Source organism: Spironucleus salmonicida, chromosome 9, assembly GCF_000497125.1.
Source record: "Spironucleus salmonicida strain ATCC 50377 chromosome 9, whole genome shotgun sequence".
Lineage (NCBI taxonomy): Eukaryota > Fornicata > Diplomonadida > Hexamitidae > Spironucleus > Spironucleus salmonicida.
In genome coordinates, this window is record NC_090604.1 from 155,059 (window position 1) to 176,205 (window position 21,147).

At 34.9% G+C, this 21,147-nt stretch overlaps 15 protein-coding genes across 15 annotated transcripts; 7 read left to right on the forward strand and 8 right to left on the reverse strand. All coding sequences in view use genetic code 6, as the record gives it.

Annotated features, from left to right (window-relative positions):
- Positions 1-76: 76 nt before the first annotated feature.
- Positions 77-268, reverse strand: SS50377_28428 (uncharacterized protein; the record flags this gene model as incomplete). Its single annotated transcript, XM_067912195.1, has 1 exon — positions 77-268. The coding sequence occupies one exon, from the start codon at positions 266-268 to the stop codon at positions 77-79; it is 192 nt and encodes a 63-aa protein (XP_067760252.1).
- Positions 269-1,203: 935 nt separating this feature from the next.
- Positions 1,204-1,527, forward strand: SS50377_28429 (uncharacterized protein; the record flags this gene model as incomplete). The annotated part of the gene is made up of 1 exon (XM_067912196.1): positions 1,204-1,527. The coding sequence occupies one exon, from the start codon at positions 1,204-1,206 to the stop codon at positions 1,525-1,527; it is 324 nt and encodes a 107-aa protein (XP_067760253.1).
- Positions 1,528-1,542: 15 nt separating this feature from the next.
- Positions 1,543-2,457, reverse strand: SS50377_28430 (ZIP zinc transporter protein; the record flags this gene model as incomplete). Its single annotated transcript, XM_067912197.1, has 1 exon — positions 1,543-2,457. One exon carries the CDS (start codon positions 2,455-2,457, stop codon positions 1,543-1,545), a length of 915 nt encoding a protein of 304 aa, XP_067760254.1.
- Positions 2,458-2,798: 341 nt separating this feature from the next.
- On the forward strand, positions 2,799-7,058 carry SS50377_28431 (uncharacterized protein; the record flags this gene model as incomplete). Its single annotated transcript, XM_067912198.1, has 1 exon — positions 2,799-7,058. The coding sequence occupies one exon, from the start codon at positions 2,799-2,801 to the stop codon at positions 7,056-7,058; it is 4,260 nt and encodes a 1,419-aa protein (XP_067760255.1).
- Positions 7,059-8,004: 946 nt separating this feature from the next.
- On the reverse strand, positions 8,005-9,351 carry SS50377_28432 (Sugar transporter family protein; the record flags this gene model as incomplete). The annotated part of the gene is made up of 1 exon (XM_067912199.1): positions 8,005-9,351. One exon carries the CDS (start codon positions 9,349-9,351, stop codon positions 8,005-8,007), a length of 1,347 nt encoding a protein of 448 aa, XP_067760256.1.
- A 644-nt stretch (positions 9,352-9,995) lies between these two features.
- On the reverse strand, positions 9,996-10,655 carry SS50377_28433 (uncharacterized protein; the record flags this gene model as incomplete). The annotated part of the gene is made up of 1 exon (XM_067912200.1): positions 9,996-10,655. The coding sequence occupies one exon, from the start codon at positions 10,653-10,655 to the stop codon at positions 9,996-9,998; it is 660 nt and encodes a 219-aa protein (XP_067760257.1).
- Positions 10,656-10,837: 182 nt separating this feature from the next.
- On the forward strand, positions 10,838-11,389 carry SS50377_28434 (uncharacterized protein; the record flags this gene model as incomplete). Its single annotated transcript, XM_067912201.1, has 1 exon — positions 10,838-11,389. The coding sequence occupies one exon, from the start codon at positions 10,838-10,840 to the stop codon at positions 11,387-11,389; it is 552 nt and encodes a 183-aa protein (XP_067760258.1).
- A 274-nt stretch (positions 11,390-11,663) lies between these two features.
- On the forward strand, positions 11,664-11,879 carry SS50377_28435 (uncharacterized protein; the record flags this gene model as incomplete). Its single annotated transcript, XM_067912202.1, has 1 exon — positions 11,664-11,879. One exon carries the CDS (start codon positions 11,664-11,666, stop codon positions 11,877-11,879), a length of 216 nt encoding a protein of 71 aa, XP_067760259.1.
- Positions 11,880-11,979: 100 nt separating this feature from the next.
- SS50377_28436 (uncharacterized protein) lies at positions 11,980-13,497 on the reverse strand (the record flags this gene model as incomplete). The annotated part of the gene is made up of 1 exon (XM_067912203.1): positions 11,980-13,497. The coding sequence occupies one exon, from the start codon at positions 13,495-13,497 to the stop codon at positions 11,980-11,982; it is 1,518 nt and encodes a 505-aa protein (XP_067760260.1).
- A 1,287-nt stretch (positions 13,498-14,784) lies between these two features.
- Positions 14,785-15,303, forward strand: SS50377_28437 (uncharacterized protein; the record flags this gene model as incomplete). The annotated part of the gene is made up of 1 exon (XM_067912204.1): positions 14,785-15,303. One exon carries the CDS (start codon positions 14,785-14,787, stop codon positions 15,301-15,303), a length of 519 nt encoding a protein of 172 aa, XP_067760261.1.
- Positions 15,304-16,779: 1,476 nt separating this feature from the next.
- On the forward strand, positions 16,780-17,157 carry SS50377_28438 (Transmembrane domain-containing protein; the record flags this gene model as incomplete). The annotated part of the gene is made up of 1 exon (XM_067912205.1): positions 16,780-17,157. The coding sequence occupies one exon, from the start codon at positions 16,780-16,782 to the stop codon at positions 17,155-17,157; it is 378 nt and encodes a 125-aa protein (XP_067760262.1).
- A 160-nt stretch (positions 17,158-17,317) lies between these two features.
- SS50377_28439 (Vacuolar protein sorting 26) lies at positions 17,318-18,178 on the reverse strand (the record flags this gene model as incomplete). Its single annotated transcript, XM_067912206.1, has 1 exon — positions 17,318-18,178. The coding sequence occupies one exon, from the start codon at positions 18,176-18,178 to the stop codon at positions 17,318-17,320; it is 861 nt and encodes a 286-aa protein (XP_067760263.1).
- Positions 18,179-18,400: 222 nt separating this feature from the next.
- SS50377_28440 (uncharacterized protein) lies at positions 18,401-18,814 on the forward strand (the record flags this gene model as incomplete). Its single annotated transcript, XM_067912207.1, has 1 exon — positions 18,401-18,814. The coding sequence occupies one exon, from the start codon at positions 18,401-18,403 to the stop codon at positions 18,812-18,814; it is 414 nt and encodes a 137-aa protein (XP_067760264.1).
- Positions 18,815-18,856: 42 nt separating this feature from the next.
- Positions 18,857-19,801, reverse strand: SS50377_28441 (Chaperone protein DnaJ subfamily B; the record flags this gene model as incomplete). Its single annotated transcript, XM_067912208.1, has 1 exon — positions 18,857-19,801. One exon carries the CDS (start codon positions 19,799-19,801, stop codon positions 18,857-18,859), a length of 945 nt encoding a protein of 314 aa, XP_067760265.1.
- A 493-nt stretch (positions 19,802-20,294) lies between these two features.
- SS50377_28442 (Cyclin) lies at positions 20,295-20,771 on the reverse strand (the record flags this gene model as incomplete). Its single annotated transcript, XM_067912209.1, has 1 exon — positions 20,295-20,771. The coding sequence occupies one exon, from the start codon at positions 20,769-20,771 to the stop codon at positions 20,295-20,297; it is 477 nt and encodes a 158-aa protein (XP_067760266.1).
- Positions 20,772-21,147: the final 376 nt, after the last annotated feature.

Sequence of the window (21,147 nt, forward strand, 5' to 3'; positions counted from 1 at the left end):
TAATAATAAGCTTCGCTAAATTGATACAAGTAGCTTACTATCGCTCTAATTTCTAATGTTTATAGGGACAATATATTCACACGAAAGCCTCAAGCGTCTAGACCCTATCCGTGAGGGTGAAGAGTAGCACCTTCTATATGGCCATGCACCTCATGAAGTTCCTTAACTGGGGAGTATTCAGGAGCCGTCTATCCGCACTACAATCATAGGCCTAGGACGGGAGCCCTAACTTAAGGTACTGGAAGCTCGTGTTACTAAAATTTAACATTTGCGAGAAGATGGCGTGTAGTAAATAAAATTGCGATATATAACTCTGATATGAAAAAATATTTACTTAACAAATAGATATATATATAATAGAGTAACGATAATTTGTTTTAGACAATTGAATACAACGAAATATTATATTTCAATTACTATATAAATTCTATAATGACTAATCGTAAAAATTAAACAATGCATATTGTGACTGGCAGTTGGTGAGGTTGGCTGGGCTACAAAAATTAGCATACAGTGTGTTTTAAATACAATATTGTTATTATATACATATTTAAACTAGTGGATTAATAGTTTGCCAAGTTCATATGATGGTTTTTATCAATAGCTAATAAATATAATAGTTAGGAATATACATTTCCAAATAATAAAAAGAAAAATTCCTAATTTCAGTCATTCTTAAGATTACGAAGGATGATGCGTACTATGTCTATTATTTAGATCGAAAAGTTTATGACATCATTTTTTAAACCGTAACTTAGGTAAGTCTTCTGTGCTGACCGCACCAACTAATTAATCTGTTAGCTCCACTGAAAACATATCAATTTCTATTAAATCTGATAATATTTTCTCTTAACGCGGAACCATTTCACTCTCTTAACTATCTGACATGTAAGGTTGAGAAGATCCGCAACCCATTTAAGCCAAAAAATATATAATATATATTTATATATTATATATTAGTTTTTACATGTCTTCGAAGTCCAACTTTGTAGGGTTATAGATTAATTATTCACTTATCTTCTGAAGATAAATCTAAAAATAGTAACGGTAAAATTATGTAATGATCCATATTTCTAAGAAGTACTTACGTATAGTCAACTTTCAATCACTTTACAATGAACGATGTTTCATGATCAAATCTAATTTTATAATTTTTATCCTATACCGTGCCAAATTAATAATAATTATATTTAATATATAAAAATGCCGCTAATTTCAAAGGATTATATACTGCTAAAGCGTCGGTAACAGTCCAAAAGTAATTAGTAAAATGTCTCACATAATCTAATTTTACTACCATATATCCCATAGCCTATATTAAAATAAAAGATTTAAAAAAGTGAATCGCGGCTTGAAATGCTGGCTGTCCCTGTGGACCACCCTATTTTTTTGTTATTAAAAGATATGAAAATTACTCTTCGAAAAATGAGGTATTCAGTGGATAACTTTCTCAATATGTTAGAGGATATTGAATCAGCCCTAGAAGAACGCGTAATGGAAAGCGAATTTATGAAGGGTTGGCAGTGATATTAATAAAGCAATTCACTACTTAGTTATGGCCTCAACAATACTTCCAATACTAACTATCGAAAATCCGCCACATACTGCTAAAATACGTTTCAAAACCTCATATTTGTTCTTATTCAAAAGTTCTTCAGCAAATATTTCCATGAAAATAATAGCTATAAAAGTTCCGCAAGCAAATGATAGGAAGAAGTCTTATAAAATTAAAAGCCAAAGTGCAACTTCCTACTTCTGAGTTGTAAGAACCGTAAGAAAGCCAGCAATTTATGCTAATGGTGATGCTAATGAAAGGGGAATGATAAATAATATATTCTGTTTCATCGATATACCCTATCGCATTCCTGTGATTACCTAACAAGTGGATTCACACCACTTATGGAGAATTATCGCTATTGATAAGAAGAGTGCGGGAGTAAATTCTGTCATTAAGCCCAACATCAACCCTTCAGATATATCATGTACCAATAGACCTGTTAAAAGCATCCATATAGATGGGGATACTTTTTTGTGCTTTTAAGGTTTCTTAATAGAACTGTCTAAAAGACCTAAAGACTCTTGAGAGCCATCTCCAGTTTCAATATTAATTGCTTGCATCTGAATATCGCTATGATGATGTACCTAGTCACCTTCATGATGATTATGGCCAATTGATATCATTAAGGTCATTAACATCATTCCGATAAAAATTATTAAGTAAGAGATAGGAAAATCATTAACAAGAGGATTTAATGCAGCTCCAGAAGCAGGAACTAAGTCTAATAAAGCTACTCCTGCCAGAACTCCACCTGAAGCAGCATTAAGGTAGGACATTGCCATATCCAATTTAGGGTGATTAATAAAGAAATAAGGTAAAGCACCTCCACAAACTGACATAAATAAAATGATGACAGAAGTAACAGGCTATAATATTTTCAGTTAGGCTAGGTCTAGCATTTGTGAAACGGATTGAGAATATAAATCTAAATAATATATAATATTGGTTACCAATGTATTGTATAATTTTATTCAAAGAATTATTTAGAGTCAATATATAATATTATACTTCTTCCATTACAAATATGAAGTTTTTATTATTTGTAAACGGGTAATGCTGATTTTAATTATTATATTATTATATTAATAATTATGAATTATTTATCTTTTGTAGAAATTTCTATAATCTAACATTATATAACATATAATAAAGTAATAATTCTCTGCTCAAATTTTTATTTATATTCTTTAAAACAAATTATTATATATAAATATACTAAAATTTAACCACTCCTTTAATAATGTAATCCCTATATCTAGACAATATTATCTAATATCGATTCTCTAATAAGTTTAGACTTATTAACCCTAATCCATACAGATTATAAGTAAATTTAGATACTTCTTCTATGCACAAATTCTTTGATATGCATCCATGTTCAGGATAAATTATTGAAATACCAGATAATGATACGTTATATATTTAAACCAATATAAAGCGTTACGTATATCCGTATAAGCGTAAAATTATATCAGAAAATATTTAAATGTAGCACTTTCAGTTATTTTACAAGTAAATGTATTTTGAACCTTTGACGTTTAATTTTCCTGCACTTAATCCCGAAGTTAGCCCAAAAGATATCAGGATTATTAGTCTTATTAACGAAATAAAAGATCATTAATTTAATACACTAGTCAAATAATAGTATCAGCTTGTATTAGATGATAAAGTATCATTCCGCCTTTTTATTAATTTTTTCATTTAATAACTTGCCAAAATTTAGTCTCCTTAAAATTTTACATTTGGGCGCCCTAATTCAGCAAGTGTCGTATAAGCTTTATTCTCCATTGTTGCTAAATAAATTCCGCATGTATAAGGTGGGAAAGTATTTTAGCCTATTAATTGTTATGAAGTTCTTAATAATGTAAATATTCTCTAACTTAATTAATTCATACCTGAAACCATTAACCTGGTTAGAATGTCCTGTTTTTGGTCTAGTATTAAAACTTTAGCAGAAGACTACTTGATCAAAAAAAGTAGGTAATATGTTGGGAAATAGCTATTTGTGATAAAGTAAGATCAGCTAAAAAATAAAGAATATACTAGTTACAACACTGAAGAATTACCATTTTATGTAGAGGAAGATATTGAATTTCATGTTATGAAAAATATGATTTCTTAAGGTATAGTACCAACTTAGAATAATATGTTTATTTTACTTAAAAATGGTTACAAAATATAAGACTTAGATACTGCTATAGCGCTTAATGCCATCGAATTTGAAGGGTAAAATACTGAATTTATCCTTACTCCATAAATGTAAAATCAAATAAACTAAACTGTTGTAGGAAGAGTAGTTTTTATTTAAAGGTATATTAAGCTTAAAATTGCTTCTAAAAATCCTAAAAAACCTTGTTCAAAAACGACTGATATTCTGTTTAAACAAGAAATTAATTCAAACAATTCTTGCTAATAATATAAAATAAATCAATTCAATACTTAATTTCGAGATTTTGACGATACTCCGGAGGAAACTAACGAAAATTAAGCTGATTAAGCAATCAATGACGATATTTCCCAGCTCACAAATGACATTATTGAAGACGAGGATGAGCTAGATCTCATCCGAAATCAAAATAATGCTTCTTAGGACTCAGTATCTACAACCAGTATAAGCAACATCATTAACAACCAGTCGTCATCCGACGAATAGTAGGAAATTTTCAACCAAAACAGCGTCGTTTCGCCGATCAACGATGAAATAAGTCAAATTGTAAATAACCAAGATGAAGATATTAACAGCTCATATAATAACTACTTTAACCAGAATCTCAAAACTTCAAATTACTCCCAAAAAACTCAGAATTCAGCATCATACCAAAGCGCTTATTCGAGCTATTTTTACGACAATTAATCGTCTCAGCAGCAGCCGTCGGCTCCCGCTACCGAGCTCGCTGCCTCGGCTTTTTTCGCCACAAAACGCGCAAAATCTGTCACGTTTGCAGACGAAAAAACCGACCAAATCAGCGTTAGCCAGCTCCTGGAATCCGCCGGAAACTTGAAACTCAGCGGTGTTTCGGGCGAAAACGCGAATTCTGGCCGTTTGGAGCTCGAAAATTTGGTGCGAAAAATCGAGAATTTCGATTTTAGCAGTGAGGAAAATAGTGAGTAATTTGGTGAAGAAAATTCTGTGAGTATTAGAACTGATATAACAAAAAGTGAAATTGACGAAATGAGCGAAATTTTGAATCGCTAAAACGGAAGTTGGGAGGACGGAGAATAAGGGGTTAATTAGGCGGAGAAAGTCAGTAATTACGTGGAAGCGAGCGACGAAATTTCGGATGTTCTGAATAGGGTGTTAGGAGGTGAGGATGAAGAAATTAACACAATTTATTAAAATAACAACATTGACCAAAATGACGAATTCAGCGAAATTTTAAATAAGCAAAACTCCGATAACGACGTTTAAAACGCAGAAATTTCTGAGCTGATGAACAAAATTTAGAGATTCGAATCTTCCAGTTTTGAAAATGACGAACTCAGCTAGCTGCTTAATAAGCAACAAGAAGCCAGCGATGAGGATTTTGAGAATAGCGCTAATTTGCGACATGGCGAGCTTGAAAATGGTGAGTTAATAAGCAAAATTCACAGCCCTGGTTCGCAAAATGGAAAGGTTGAAATTGATGAAAATAATGAAATTTCCGAACTAATAAACAGAATTCACAGCTCTAATTCGAATCCTTCGAATCCAGACCTCTCTGGGTCAATTATTCACTAGGAAAATGACAATTTAGCACTAAAAGTAAATATTATATCTGAAACGGTCGATATCTACGCCCCTGAGGTCGTGCTGTCGCAAAATAACGGCAATGGTCGCTAACTAGGCAGTGAGAATGAGCAAAATCTGCAGATTAATCCGAATTTTGGAGTCGAAAAATGCGATTTTCCAGCGTCAATTGCAGGGGAAATTGAAGAAACTAGCAGCAAAACTGATATCTCGAACAAAAAATTCGTGAAGTAAATCGTGAAAATACAGTAAAAAACACGCGAATTTTTGAAAAACCAGCTTCTGAAAAACGGTCCGTATCAGGCAGAGCTTATAAGCATAGCCACAACGATTATTTAGGCCAACTTCAGGGGTGCAAATATAAGAAAAACTGTTAAATTCGCGAAATCTCATAATTTATTATATCTTAGTATATAATAATCGCTTAAATCAATTTAAACTGTAGAAAAATTTTACCAAAAAATCCTTTTGGTCAAATCAATTATTATACGTTAATATTACGAAAATTAAGGATTTTTAGTTAACAAAATATTGTCAAAAATTGATATCGAGCCTCTATTATAATTCATCAATGTATATTCGCCTAAAACTCAACTTTTTACTCTGTAACTTGTTTCCTATTTCGAATCGTAAGTAACTAAAATACAAAATAAATCCCATTCCTTTTTGGCAAAAAAATCGCGCAAAATTTGTGCCGAAAATTCAGATTTCGAGGTTTCGATTTTTGCGAATTTTTGGGCTCCTTCTAATTTTCCTCAAAAAGTACAAAAAGCACTCAAATCGGCACTTCTGATTCAGGCAGCTGGGCGGTATTTTCTGCATAAAACCTCTCTCTTGATTTCGAGCGATCTTGCATATCTAGGCCTCCTGCCTTCAGGTGTTATTTTGGCGAAAAATGCGTTCCAAAATGCTGCTCAAACAATTTAGAGATTTTTCAGAATTACTAGCGATTTTTAGCTTAGAAAGATATAATAATCAGTATTATTGATTTAAAAATTCTACCGCGATTTTAACTTTGATATTAATATTATAAAATAGCATATAATGGCAAATTAAAAATATAAAGTGAAAAAATTAGAATAACAAAGGAAAGAACAACTAAATTTTATTATTATTATACAATAATAGATAAGAAATTTGTAAAGGAGTGGTGGAGTTTTTTTATATACTTGTAAATATTATACAAATAATTTAACTTTTCCACTCTGGAAAAGCTTCAAGACCATTCAAGCTATCTGCCGAATCCAATCGTCTTACAAAACATTAACATTCCTACAATCTAACCAGAATTTGGCTCTCAAAACGCGATAAATCATGCACAGAATAGCATTTCTAAAATCACATCCCAGCGTCTCCTTAACGCTCCATTCCAAGCTGCTCATTCAGACCGAAAACCCGCAAAAGCATATCCGGAGTCTAAAGATCCTCCAAAAACTAAAAATTCCGTACCACGAAAATCTCATTTCCGCTTTATTAAGTTGTTGCAAGTTTGATGCTTCGAGGAACTTGGCGATAACAATTTTGGGAGATATTTTGCCGTAGAATTTCGTAGAATTTATCGAATTTGATAGTACTGGCATGGATATAATAAAGTATTGTTTGCTCGAAAAAACTGTAGAATCCGCTCGATTTTTGAAGAATTTGGCGAAATGTCAGCCGCTTGTTGGAGTGGTTTTCGTCCGGGAAGTGATATAATGGAGGAAAGTTGAGCAAGACGAGGAGGTGCGGAGGCTGCTCAAGGGTGTAGTCTGGTGGAGCGGTGAGAAGAAGTGAGGCGTGTGAATTTGTGGAGTGAAAAATCTAATTTGAATTGGAATCTATGAAAAAATTGATACCTGCAGAAGGTTATGATAAAGTCTGAATAATGATTTTGGAGACTAAAAGCGTTTTGATGCTTTTTCGGCTTTAAATGGACAGTAAACCAACTGATATATTAAAAATTGGAATACTCGCAGCTGATTTGAAAGTTATAATGTGAAATTGGAATAATATTCTTTGTATCTCGCAGTAAAAACAGTACTGATTTCAAAATTATATATTTTCGTTATCTCTAAATGTAATCAATTTTAAACTCATATTGTACAAGATTTCCCACTCCAGTTAAACCCGCAGTGAGTAAAATTTAAATAGGAACTAGTGAAATCGTATAATAATCATTTTGATTATCTGAAAACATTCGTTTCAAGAAACCGAATTTCGCATTCAAATTTCTGTACTTTTTGATCCAAGTAATGTTGGTTACTTAAATTTATCAGGGAATTTCCATAGTAACTGAAAATTTTAAGTTATAAAATAAATATTTTGAATAAAGCTAATATAGTGAAAAGGAATTTAAAATATAGTATAAAAGTAAATAAAGTGAGCAGCGTACAATATGTAGATGACGAAGCCAGTCAAAATAGCGGATTAAGGAATATTTGAATTAAATTGAATATTAAGTAATATTATGGTATTATAATGAGTAATATAAAAAATTAATTTTGCATTAAAAATGGCGTTTCAAACCATTTGATAATGAAGTTTCAAGATAGATCATTATAATGCTTAATATTATACTCAGAATCTAAATATGGAGTAGAAAGACTAATCAGTTTTATCGTATATTTTAGTATCTTTGAAAGTCTGACTCTTTCAAATTCAATAAAATTATACTTCATTTAAAGCTAAAACTATTTAGTGAACAAGAAGGTAGTATCCCAGAAATATAACAATAGATTCTTCACTCAGCAGTCATAACGCCAGAGCCGAACCTGACCTCGGAGCCCTTCTCGGCTTCGCTGCTCGCAGCGGGTGCAGAGCCGGTAAGGATCATCTGGATTTCCTCCTGGGTCTTGCCCTTCGTCTCAGGAGTGGTGAAGAGCAATACAGCGGTTGTGACTCCCATGACGATCAAGTAGGTAACGAAGGGAGACCATTTGGCAGCCTTGGTAAGGATGGGGAACAGAACGACAACGAAGATGTTGGGGATGTAGTTGAAGCTGAGCAGGATTGAGGATAGGAGGGACTTGGCTTCAACGGGGAAGAGCTCGGAGGCGAAGACGAAGAAGATGGGACCGGGACCAACTTCGAATCCAATGATGAATATAACAGAAGCTGTAATGAGAAGGGCGGTGTTAGAGGTGGGGAGGATGTAGTTGATCATGAGAGCAACCTGTGCAGCGAAACAGACACCGACACCGCCGAAGAGGAGGATCTTGCGGCCGAGCTTCTCGATGAAGGCCAGGGCGCCGAGGGTGGCCACAAAGTTGACACCGTTGATGATGATGGAGCCGAAGACAGAGGACAACGCATGTGTTTTGCCAGTTGAATCTTTGAAGGTGTCTTTGAAGGTCTCAGTGGCGTATACGATAACGGCATTGATACCGGTGCACTGCTGGTTGAGGCCGAGCATGACAGAGAGGATGAGGACCTTGAAGTACTTCTTCTCCTTGAACAGGAGCATGGGAGAGATTTCCTTCTCCTCTCTGGGCTTGACGTCAGGTACAAAGAAGAGCAAGACAAAGCCCATGAGAGGCCAGATCAGGGTGACGATGAAGTTGATCCACCAGCCGTTATAAGTATCTTGATAAGTACGGATGGCAAGTAAGACTAAGGAGGCAACCAAGATCCCAAGGGTGACGTTGAATTGGAACATGACACCGAGGAGACCTCTCTTACTGGCCTCAGCGTGCTCACCCACGATGATGATGCTGGGCTGCTAGAACAATACAACGAAGTAGCCGGCAAAAAGCCTCATAACCAGCCAGTAGTAGACATTGAAAGGGATGCAGAGGAGAACATTGAAGATGGCAGCACCAGCAGCACCGACTAAGCCAGTCTTCTTGTAGCCTAGCCAGCTGACAATAGGAGCGAAGGTGAGAGAAGCGAGTAGGAAGCCTACCAGGGAGGCGATAGAGAGATATGGTAGTAAAGTTTGCACGTCACCATCAGCGGCTGCAAAATTAGCTGAAGTACCAATAGCCATATAGTAAAGTTTTATGATGTCAGAAGAAAAGTTTGCAATGGTGAAGCCGAGCGTCTCGGCGGCAAGCGATTGGATTGCAAATAGGATACCGAATGACACCATTTATAGTGGAAAGAGCTCTCAATCTCGAAAACTCAAAATATCAGTATTATGCTGAAATTACAGTAACTTTATTATTTCTTTGCAAATTATATAATATAATGTCAATATAACGATATTAGTGAATGTTAGTTACAATATTTAGAAAAATATTATCTTTACTTTGCGTATTTTTAGTTTATAATACTTTCACTTAATTTTTAGTAAACTTTAAAAAAATTAAATATAGTATAATAACCTTGAATTTTAAATAAAACATAGAAACTGATATACAACTTTCAACTAAGTTTAATTTAAAAATATTTATTTAGGATATTCTAATATAATAAATATTGGAATACTACGACTTTTGTTCTTTTAAAATTCCTGCAAATTGTAAAATGATATTTTTTATATTCTCTATTTGGTTTTATATTTTTCGAACTAAAGTATTTATTCCTACTTATAATTTTATGATACTGTTCAAGTTTTGATATTATTCTTAGTTAATATCATTAGAATATCAGTTTTTGGATAATTTAACTTATATATTGCTAATATTAAGCAATTTTACCTTAAATTTATATTTTATTGAAAATATCTATTACCAGTTATCGTCATTTCATTTAAAAACATAATTTATCAAAATGAGTATTGCACCGAAAACATCACTTTTTAATTCCTAAAATCTCAATCTATTTCTGTACTCTATCAAGCCTGTTTTATAAGTCAGAACTGGCAAGACTGCTACAATGACTAGAATTACGGATCTCCCTGCTTTATGATAATGATTTTGTGATTGACATTAATGCACTCTCTACTGTTTTCAATCTTTCGTCTACTCGTAAGGTATGCTATAATTAAGACTCAGATTACGCTAATTTTTCTCGTACCTTATTGGCTACCATCTGCTCCAGCTCTAATTAAGACACCATTAAGTATCCAGCTGGAACTTATATATCTTATATATTTTAATTTGAAGATTAAACTGGAGGATGGAATGGTGTGTTCATAATATTTTTATTTTGGAAAGGGTTATGGAAGACTGATTAGTTATCATTTTGTTGCTGAATCGCTCCAGAATTATTAAGTTAATTAACTTAGTTTGTGAGCTATTAGATTTATTCTTAAAGCGACTACACGGCATCATATGTGTCATGTGATTTTGGAACTGCTGGGGTCTGCATGGGTTGGGGTGTCGAAAACGGTTATGGTGAAGATTTGGAGCCAGGCATTGCTGACGATGGAATAAGTGGTTCTGGTGAGTTCTAAAATATGGATTATTCCAAATTATCCATGAATAGCGAATCTCCGTTGAGAGTAGACATTTAAATTTTTGGAGTGTAAACTAGTAAATACATTATTATGTAGGAAAAAGTAAATATGGTGATGTTCAAGTATTGTTATAATATATATTATTTTTCATATTAAAATTAAAAATTATATAATAAATATTATACAATAATATTTGATAAAATATTTTTACGCGCACTTTCCACTTAAGAGCAAAATGAACGAATACGCCAACGACTCTGACGGAAAGAACGTCTACAACAGAAAACCAAATTCCAAACCTATTATCAGAGTCGGGAACTGGGTTGAGGAGCTGGTAATTTTTGAAGAAATGGAACGCAGAAGGCTCAACAACGAGGAAGATCCATCGGCACAGTCTTGTATTGTGGACCCTACTGTCGATCCCAAAGACCATTATACTACAACCAACTCAATATACGGTAAGTTTTCGAAGAGGAAAGATGGTAATACCGTTTATAGGGAGCCAGGCCTTTCTATTGTTAAGGAGGAGTACGTCAATCCTAGAGAAGCCAAAAGGATATTCCAGCAGAGCTTATACGCTAATCCCGGCGGTCATGACGTTCTGAACACAGATATTTTGAAGAAAGAAAAAATGATGAGCACCATGAACGTTGAGTTCCAGAAGGTCGAGTATGAACCTACTACGTACGGAAGCATACCTTAAGATACAATTTCAGTGCACAACTGTACAGGAAACGTTGTTTTTAAGAGAAGTGGTGCGTTTACGAAGCCAATTGAGGACTAGTGAAAATGGTATTTTACTTAGTTATATTTATTATTGGGTCTATATAGTAACCACTCTAACTTTACTTTTCGATTCGGAAATTTCCAGCAAGTAAAATTTCAATTATCTGATCTGCTATATTTATCTTATATAAACATATAATAATTAGTAGCATATAAATAATTATACTTCATTATACTAAATACCTCAATTGATTAATTATATACAGTTTGCTAGTTTCCCAGCATATACTAACATCACAATTCTATAATAAAATACTATGACAATTGCCTCCAAAATGAACCCACGGCGCGCCCTTCACCGCCTGTCGACGTATTCGAGCCTGAGCGGCGCAATACAGCTCAACGGTAACCGCCCAACCGTTGTGAGAGAGCTGCTCCCCTACGCTGCCGTGAAGCAGTTTTTCGACGCCTACTCGCGGCAAAAAGTTCTCCTGCTGGAACTAGCCGAGCGCGTAGGAAAGCTAGAGACCGCCCTTAACAGGTGCCAGTGACTACCGCATTTTCGCCTCCCACTCCACATGCGAAAAATCCCCTTCCACTAATTATATATACCTATTATTATACATTAATATATACAAATTTCCCTTCCACTCACAATTCGTCAATTTCGATTTTCGCGGCCGCCACCTTTTTCAGGCGCGGCTGAATCTTGCAAAACAGCACGAGCGCGCAACCCGCCGCCGCCGTAACCGCGCAAACGCCCAAAATCGAAACTTCCAAAATCACAATTTTCAGCTCGACGGAAAAGTGGAAAAACGGCTCAAAAACGTCGAAATCGACGCCGTTTTTCGTCAAAATCAAAATCCTGAACTCGTACGCCCCCTTGAGGCGCGCCACGGCGCTCTCCGGCACGCCGCTTACCCCCACCTCCAAATTTCTCCCCAGCACGAACTTCTGCTCGCGCAGCGCCACCGCGCGGTCGAAAAAGTAGTCCAGCGGCGTCTCGTAGAGCAGAATCCGCAGAAGTGCGAAGTGCGCCGTTATATCACATTCGCTCCGCGCCGAAATCGTCAATTTAGCGTCCAGAAGCGTCATTTTCGCGTCCTGGAAGCAGCTCCGCTGCGCCGGAAAGTGGTCGAAGTAGACCCGGTCGAACGGTGCGTTTTCGGCGTCCAGGAGCGCGAAACTGACCGTCCCGAGCGCTGGTTCTAGCACGCGTTCCGTGCAGGCTCCGAACTCGGCCGCGTCGCTGCCGAACGTGCGCACGTCCATGTTGGCGGCGAAAAAACCGCGAATTGCGATGTTGTTTTTGACGCTTTCGGCAGCAAAATCAGCCAGGAGCTCGCACGCGCCGTCGTTAAGCGAGATTAGGATTGAGGCCGTTTCGGCGCGCGCGAGCTGCTGCTCGAAGTAGGCGCTCTGGCTCAGTTGGACGAAAATGCCGGTCGGGAATATGTTGAAACGTGAAATTTCGCCAGGTGAGGGTTATTTGAAGTAGATGAGCTCTGAAACGCTGATTTCGCCGGTCGCAAGGACCGAATTCGCGCCGAACGTGCATCGCAGCGTGATTGTTGAGATGCCGGTGAGGTACAGGATTTGGGAGAGCGCGGAATTGGGAAATTCTAGCTGGAGCGTGAAATTGGCTAGGGTCACGACGGGGGCGCCTGAAAATTTGACGGTGTAGGTCGTATCGAAATTTGAAATTAGCAGCGATGCGTCTGTGACGTCCAGCGCAGTGAAGGTGCTTGGAAATCGCGTTGTGGCGGTGAAAACCGTTTGGTTGTATTCAACTTCTAGAGAGTGGAAAACTGAGCTGGTTTTGAAGCGCGTGAGCGTGATTTGCTGGATTTGGAGCAGAAGGATTTGGCTGTAGCTGCGCAGCTGCATAAGCGTGCCAGAGAGGTTTAGGTAAATGGATAGGTCAGGAGCGCTTATAAAAATGGACTTCGTTATCTCGTACTAGAAGTCGGTGACGACTTTTTGGAGGTCTAGAGAGCTGTTTGTGAACCGCAGCTGGATCTGAACTGCGGTGGGGAGGGCTGCGCAATCTGCGTTTTTGGATGAATCGAGGTGGATGATTATGCCGTTATGCATTTCCGACACTTCGAGACGCGTCTGCTCATTGTAGCACGAGCTGAGCACTGTGTAAGATGCTAGTAGAGTCATCATTTTTGCAGAATGATTTGTGTAGATCGGATGATAGGTATTTGATTATTTTCTACACGATGCAAATACTTGTTGTTAGCATATTAAAAATACAATATTTAATGTTAGTTTCTACAGCAAAAAGAGTAAACAAATAGTATTCAATTAGTATGTTAGGAGTAATTGCTAGTGTGATTAGGAATGGAAAGTATACACAATTCGCTATTTCTGTTAGTATTGATAGTAGATTCATAATAGGTGATAAAACAAATTCTTGATAAATATAGTCAGATATTAGGGGATTAAACAGTTCTGGAGCTGAAGTGTCAAGCTATACGTAAATATTTGCTTATTTCAGTTTCCTATTATTCGATTGCGATAAATTTACGCTAAAATACATCATGATATTGTGCTTAAATATTCATTTCCCTACAGTTATTTCTGATGAGCATAATATATAACACCATTTAATATTGTCAATGCATATTTACTGCATTTAAAGCTATGTTGAATCTGAGTTTGATAATAATTATCTTGGGAATGATCAATATCTGAAATCAAGTAAATAGATAGACTCTAATAAGAAAAATAAATTTGATATTATATCTAGTATTAAACTAAAATCATCTAAGGTTTTATAGCTTGCGGCGATCTATTATCTACATTGTTGAAAAGTATGGAGTTTGAGCATCATAGCTTAAAATTAGTATATTGTCTCGTTCATACTTTATAAATCTTTTATAAAATGATAAATAAATACCACGTCACTGTGTAGGATATCCCTATAGCATAATCATAATCATTTGATGATTTTATAGTTAGTAAAATCTAATTGTGATGTTTAGGAAATATTGCGAATTAGTGAATTCAGTATTTCTTATGGATCTGTTTCAAATGTAAGTAAGTAATCGTAATCGCAAATAATTTATTTGGGGGGATCCGTGAGAGGTACTATATTTGCATGGTTGCACGCTAAATGATAGAAACTATTTAGGTTCATTTTATTTATAAATATATTATATCAATATAATATATATTTTTATTTTTATATATTATATAATTTATGTATAATATTTATTGAAATTTAAAATCCATTATACTAATAAATGTATATACTACATATGAAAGATGAAAGATTATTCTACTTTTCTTTAATTATATTAATTTATCTATAATACTTTATAGGCGTAATTGTTATTTTCTTATTTGCAAAACATAGACAAATTAAAAATTTATATTTAATTTTTGATAAAATCAAAAAACTTATATTATTATCATTATACTATAATAACTAATCTACGTTAACTAAAAATGATACCAAAACTGAATATCCCTACAAATCCTACTTCGCTTCCCATTAAACCATCAAGCTCGTTCCACTCACTTTTATCAAATAGAACGTTCGAGCATTTATCCGAAATTAAGCTCACCGACGTTGCCACAAACTCTAAATTTAAACTTGGACTTACCATTTTGCACATGCTTAATACATCATCACATTACGAAGTTCTTACTTCTAGAGATGGATAAAATTATAAGACGTCCAAAGTCGTTACTCCTGAAATGGTAGATATGTTTGCAATGTAGTTAAGGATAAAGCCTGAAGTTATGTAAAAAACACTTGATACTTGCAAGGAAGATTAATTGTGGTAAAATGAGTTGGGATCTTGCTATTTTGCTGTTTTAAACTATCTTGATAAACACTACAAAACAAGTCAAATCTGGGAAGTTGAAAATCCCTGGAAGCTGCTCGATGGAAAGTATTTTAAAGATTTAGAAATGGAATTCGAGAAGGTGATGAAGGCTACACCTAGGTCTTTTAGAATGTGATTGACGATTTATTTTTCATACGATTAGGCTAGCAAAATAACTGTGGTTGATAATGATGATAGTGTTTCCTAATAATTAAAATTAGATAATTATCATCATTTGAACACGAAATTTAGTTGATATATAGATATAGATGCTAAAATATGACATATAATTATACATACGTAAATTTAATTGAGGTTACTGTCATAAACTCCTGGCAATATTATTATTTATTTAGGTTACTTTAACATAATTCTAAATATAAATACCTATTAAGTAGTTGATAAAAATATTGTATAATTAGATAAATTAAGATTTTATCATTTTACTATCTAATTTCTATGAAGAATATTCATATCTTTGATGGTTAAAATTTTATTTAAAGATTCATATTCTAATCACTATAAATAATTTTTATGAAAGCACTATAACTTATTTAGATTCTTATTTATTTATTATAATCCACAAATAATTGTTGTTGTCTATAATGAAATTTATTCTCCACATTGAAAATTTATTACGTCCTGTATTAACTTAAACGTCAAAAAATATTTTCATCATATTTTATAGTACCACTAATCGGAAAAGAAAACTATAACCTATATTATCAGCTTTTCAGTTTATATTATTATAATCATTATTACCTAATATATATCGGATTTTAATTTTAATAATATATTTCTAGCAATCATTTTCGTGTTAATAACCAAATCAGTAAAATTTAGTTTAAATTAAAAATCTGTATCTACAATTAAACTAATAGTCATTTAAATTCTTACAAATTATTTAATTCAGCAGAATTAACTAGTTAGAAAAATACTTTAACCCCTTCAGCTTTAAGTATTTCTGGTATGTAAATAAATTATGTGCCCTGATAAAGGGCAAATTATTATTTTGTAATTAACAGTAATGACTTCACATTCCAATATATATTAACGGTAAGCACAACCGTTCAACTATAACTGTTTACTGCATAAACCTTATTCTATCATCCTCTTTTCATTCTAAAACCTAATAAATCCACTATAAGAGTATAATCTCTCTATTTTGTTGAGTTTTCTATAATTTTTGTAAAAAACTACAAGATAATGTACATCTTACTAATAAATATTAATCAAATATATGCAGTAATTACTCAATTATAAAACCAAGTATTTATTATACCAATTACAATCTCCTTATAGTTTTTATAAACCAAAGCTTTGTAGTTTTTGTAAAAATAAATCTCCGTCATAAAATATTTTAGAATATAACTAACTCACATCTTAGTATACTACATTATCTCTAAACAAGCTTTACCCTACCCAATCATGTAAATTAACAGATCTACCCCCAATACCAAAAAATCATCATCATCCTATTTAGAAACTTTTCACATTATTATATTATTTAACGTATAAATCACTTTTTCACCACTCCGTTTTTACAAATATGTATATTACTAAAATATTATAAAATAATCATATTATAAACATTTTCACCATTCCTAATTAGATGGAAAAAGTGATCAACATAATAACGGCAATTGTTTGCGTAGTTTTGTCGATTATCTGCTTTTTGGCGGTTTATATCGACAACATAACGGTGCTAATACAGGCCGCTTTTGTGATCCTCATTTTGCTCATTTTAGCAGCAGCGCCGTTCAAGGGCGCGGCGCAGTTCGGCGTCCTGAACAATCCCATCGGCAGGCCGATTGTGCTCACGTTCGTCAGTGGCTTCTACTTCCCTAATTTCAACGCCTTCTGCTCCAGCGGCTGGATCTCCTGCCTGCTAAACATCGCCGGTATCATTGGTTTCGTTTACGGGCTAGTTCTGCTGATCATCAATATCGTTTTGATGGCGATGAAAAAAATTGACTATAAGCAGTGCTGAAGTGATTGGTGGTATTAAGTTTGTATAATAATAATAGTATAGAAAATTTAAAGTATATGATTTTTGAGAAAATGCATGTTTTTCTAAATTTTGTTATATCATTTGTTTAAATATTATATCGACATTGATTTTCACTTCTTTAACGAAAACCCTCAAATCTTCATTCTGCTGCCTCGTCCTCGCCCCACCAAAAATTGAGCAAAATCTCTTTGAAGTAGTGTTGGCCGTCTGTGTCGCTCACATCAACCAAAACGCTCCAGTCAATCTTGCAGTCTTCCGTCACGAAGCTACAGAAAGCCTCCTGCAGTCTGAAAAGTGGAATCTTGAAAGGCACAATTTCGCCCCGAACGGGCGCCCCTTCCATCGCCTGATATCTGAAAATATCCTCCCAATCGTGTACAAAAATCTGGTTCCGCTCCTTGTACTGGCTCCGGACACGTAGAATGACCTCCATTTGCACGAACTTTTTCTAGCAAAGCAAGAAATTTACAGAACCTAAAAAACTATCTCGGGCGAGATTTAGAGTGGTATTTGAGGTTTAAATTTCAATTTGAATTGCATTTTCCGCTCCTACTTCGGTCTTGAATGGCGTAATTTCGCGCTGCGGAGATGGCACGAAACGCTCAAAAAAGAGTGCAGACGATGGGGTTTCTAGGTATTTTGCTGTATTAGAAGTTTTAAGAATCGCTTTCAAGCAGTATATGATCTCTATCGAGCCTGCTTTTCCGGTGCTGTAGGGTAGCTAGACCTACCCTAGGTCGAACGGTATGGAACGCGGAAGTGTTGACTTCTCCGCTCCAAAAATATCCTTCTGGAGCTCGAAGAACACTGATTTGATGAGCTTGTTGACAAGAACGAGGCCAGTGATTTAGACGGAAATTCCCTGGTGCGAGGTTGCCTTCAGCGGCGTGAATATAACAGTTCCAGCCAATTTTGTTGTAATTTTGGTCAATGGCAGGCCATTTGATAAAGGAAGCATCTGGAGCGCTGGCACTTATAGGGCTAGAGTGAATTTAGACATTATTGGAAAGGCCGATTTAACGATATATATCAATATTATATATGAATAAATGATAACCTAAACAGTGATTTAAAAATTTAAAAATTTATATTATATAATAAAATATATATAAAAATTTAATTATAATAACTATTAACTACTAAAACATAATACAAAAAAAAATAATTCTAAAAGTATGGTATATATTTATTATATATAAAATTTTATTACTACCGATATAAAATGGAATAGTTTAACTTTGCAAATTATTTGCTTTTCGAGAACAAATTTCCTTAGGTAGCTGCAAACTTACCAGCTACCAGAAAGTAAAAAATAATTTCACTGTCGTACTCGGACTCTATGAATATGTTCCTCCCTTCATTGAGGTCCAGCCAGATAATATTCAGAAATACCACATAAAGAGGCTTAAACCTACCCGAAGTTGTCGAAAAGGATATTTTAAAATAGTTCAATTCGACTCTAAAGACCAAGCAATGCCCACAGCAGCATCAATAAGTTCGCAGGGCCCAGATATTCGCACAACCAGCTGCCCCCCTTATTCGTCTTAACAGGTCTATGTAATAAATTAGCTAAAGCCAGAGCCTGCGAAAAAATGGAGAGGCAAAAGAGTACATCAAAAACTATAAATTTGTCTGACAAGTACATTGAAATATCCTGACCTGAGTATCAATAATTCTCTCACTCCACTTACTCCAAGACTCCCTTGATCACGCCTTTCATCTCCTCTGGAATGTGTTTAGGGAACTCCACAATGAACTCGATCTTCAGGTCGCCGAACCCTCCGTTGATTTTTGGCATTCCTTCACCATGGACAACTTTGATGCCGCCGCTCTAGATTACCTCATTGCACTCTACGTGTAGTGCACGACCGTCCAGAGTCTTGATTTCGCTCGAAAATCCGCATAGTGCCTCGGCGAGCGAGATCTTCAGTTATATCATCAGATCATCACCGTTCCTCTTAAAAATTTCGTGTTATTCCTCCTAGATAATAAAAATGACATCAGAAGGCACGATTCCGAAGGCTTCATTACCTAATTCTCTGAAACGAATTTCTGTGTTCTACTTCCATCCTTTTTGCACCTGGATTTCAACAATTTCAGGCTTTTCGTAGAAAGTAGAATCAGCATTCAAAATTCTCTTTAGAATCTTTCTCTTCTTAACACAGCCGAAGTATAACTCTTCTAGATTGAGTTTCAAATCTACGAAAATATCGCCGTCTTTTTCGCTTCTTTTTACTCTAGGTCTCCAGTTTCTCTCATCCGCACCTGGGAAAGCGCCGAAATCAGAAATACCTACATCATAGTCGCATGAGAATGGGTCTGATGAGCCGAATATTTACTCAAAGATGGTTAGGGAAGTGGATAGGGGAGGGAAATTTTCGCCGGATGTAGATAACTTTCCATCATTTTCCTAGAATTTAAAGATTTCTCCGAAGCGATCGAAGCGAGCTTTAAGTTCGGGGTTGGATAGAATCTGGTACGCAGCCGTGATGTTTTAGAAAGGAAGTGTGGGGGAATCTTTGTTCCTAGAAGGATGAGTTTTAAGAGCTAAGCGACGATATGAGGATAGTATTTCCTGTGGGGTAGTAGTTGGCTGCAACTATAAAATCTCGTAGTACGTCATTGCGGTAATTTGGAGCGGATTGTAATTAATTTAAATAACATATTATTATATATTTAACAGACAATAAATATTTTACTTTTTACTAAATAATTAAATATTAATCTAGCGTATAGGAAAGTTAATATTTGTAAAAAATAAAATTAAGATCAGGAGCCTAAATCTTAGTTTCGCCATAGTTCTAACAGTTGTCTCGAACAGAATTATGGTTACCATTCAATTTCAAGTATGCATATAGTTTCTGTTGAATATTGTAGTTCTAAGCCTTTTATCAATTACCATATAATTTATCTTATACTAAGAGCATATTTTCATATTATTATATACTTAGAATCAGGTATCAGTATTTGAGTAATAAAAATCTAATATAATTAATTATATTTTCCATTGTTTTATTTTCTATCCATGTTTCCTAGCAAAACTTCATAGTAAATTATCAAAATCTAATTCACAAAATTCTGATGCAAAACTAATTAAGCTATAATAATAATGAAAATCAAATTTTCAGTTTCTACATAGCGGCCCAGTCATTCTTGTAGTCATCTTCGCTGTAGTATAAATCAAATTCTACTAGCTCGGTGAAAAGCATTTCTAGCTTAACGAGCTCAACATCTTGGATCCCACTCACAGCACAGATTTATTTTACCCATACGTACTTGTCATTGAAAAATTTATTTAGTAACTGGAAGGATACTGTGACGAGCTTCTGCCAGGAATATGGATTGATGGAAAAATCAATTCGCTTATTCAGTCTGGTAATAAGCATATACGCTTATAGAAGCTATTCATCGCAGATGTGGCAACGGGTGAGAAGCCTGTTGACAAACTTTTGGACGACCTCTAGCGAAGGGGAAGGGGCAGTTTAGGACAGGAATACAGAATACTAAGATTATGCAATACGTCGTAGTTCCTGCTTATTTGGAGGTAATTTTATCTGATTATAGATTAACTCTGCAAAAAACTATGGGTTCATTCAAATTTTGGAAGGGAGCATACTACTATTTATCGTATTATATTGTATACATTTGCAAATGCACGCAAAAAATAATATTAATATACTCATATAACTTATCATATTATCAAACTCCCGATATCTTGCCGGCTGAGAATATCAGGAATACTCGACCTGATACAGCATCAAACGCCTGTTCTTTTTCTTGAAATAATCAAAGTAATTCAATAATATCAATCTGAACATATTGGTAAGATGGTACAGTACTTTTGCATTTCTCGTTAATTTGGAAAAAATAAGCCTTTCTGACTTGCAGAAAATGCATCTGAGACCTTCATTAGCACGTACACTGTCTCAAGAGCAGAATTTGAAGCCGCGGACCCCGGGCGCTGGGCGG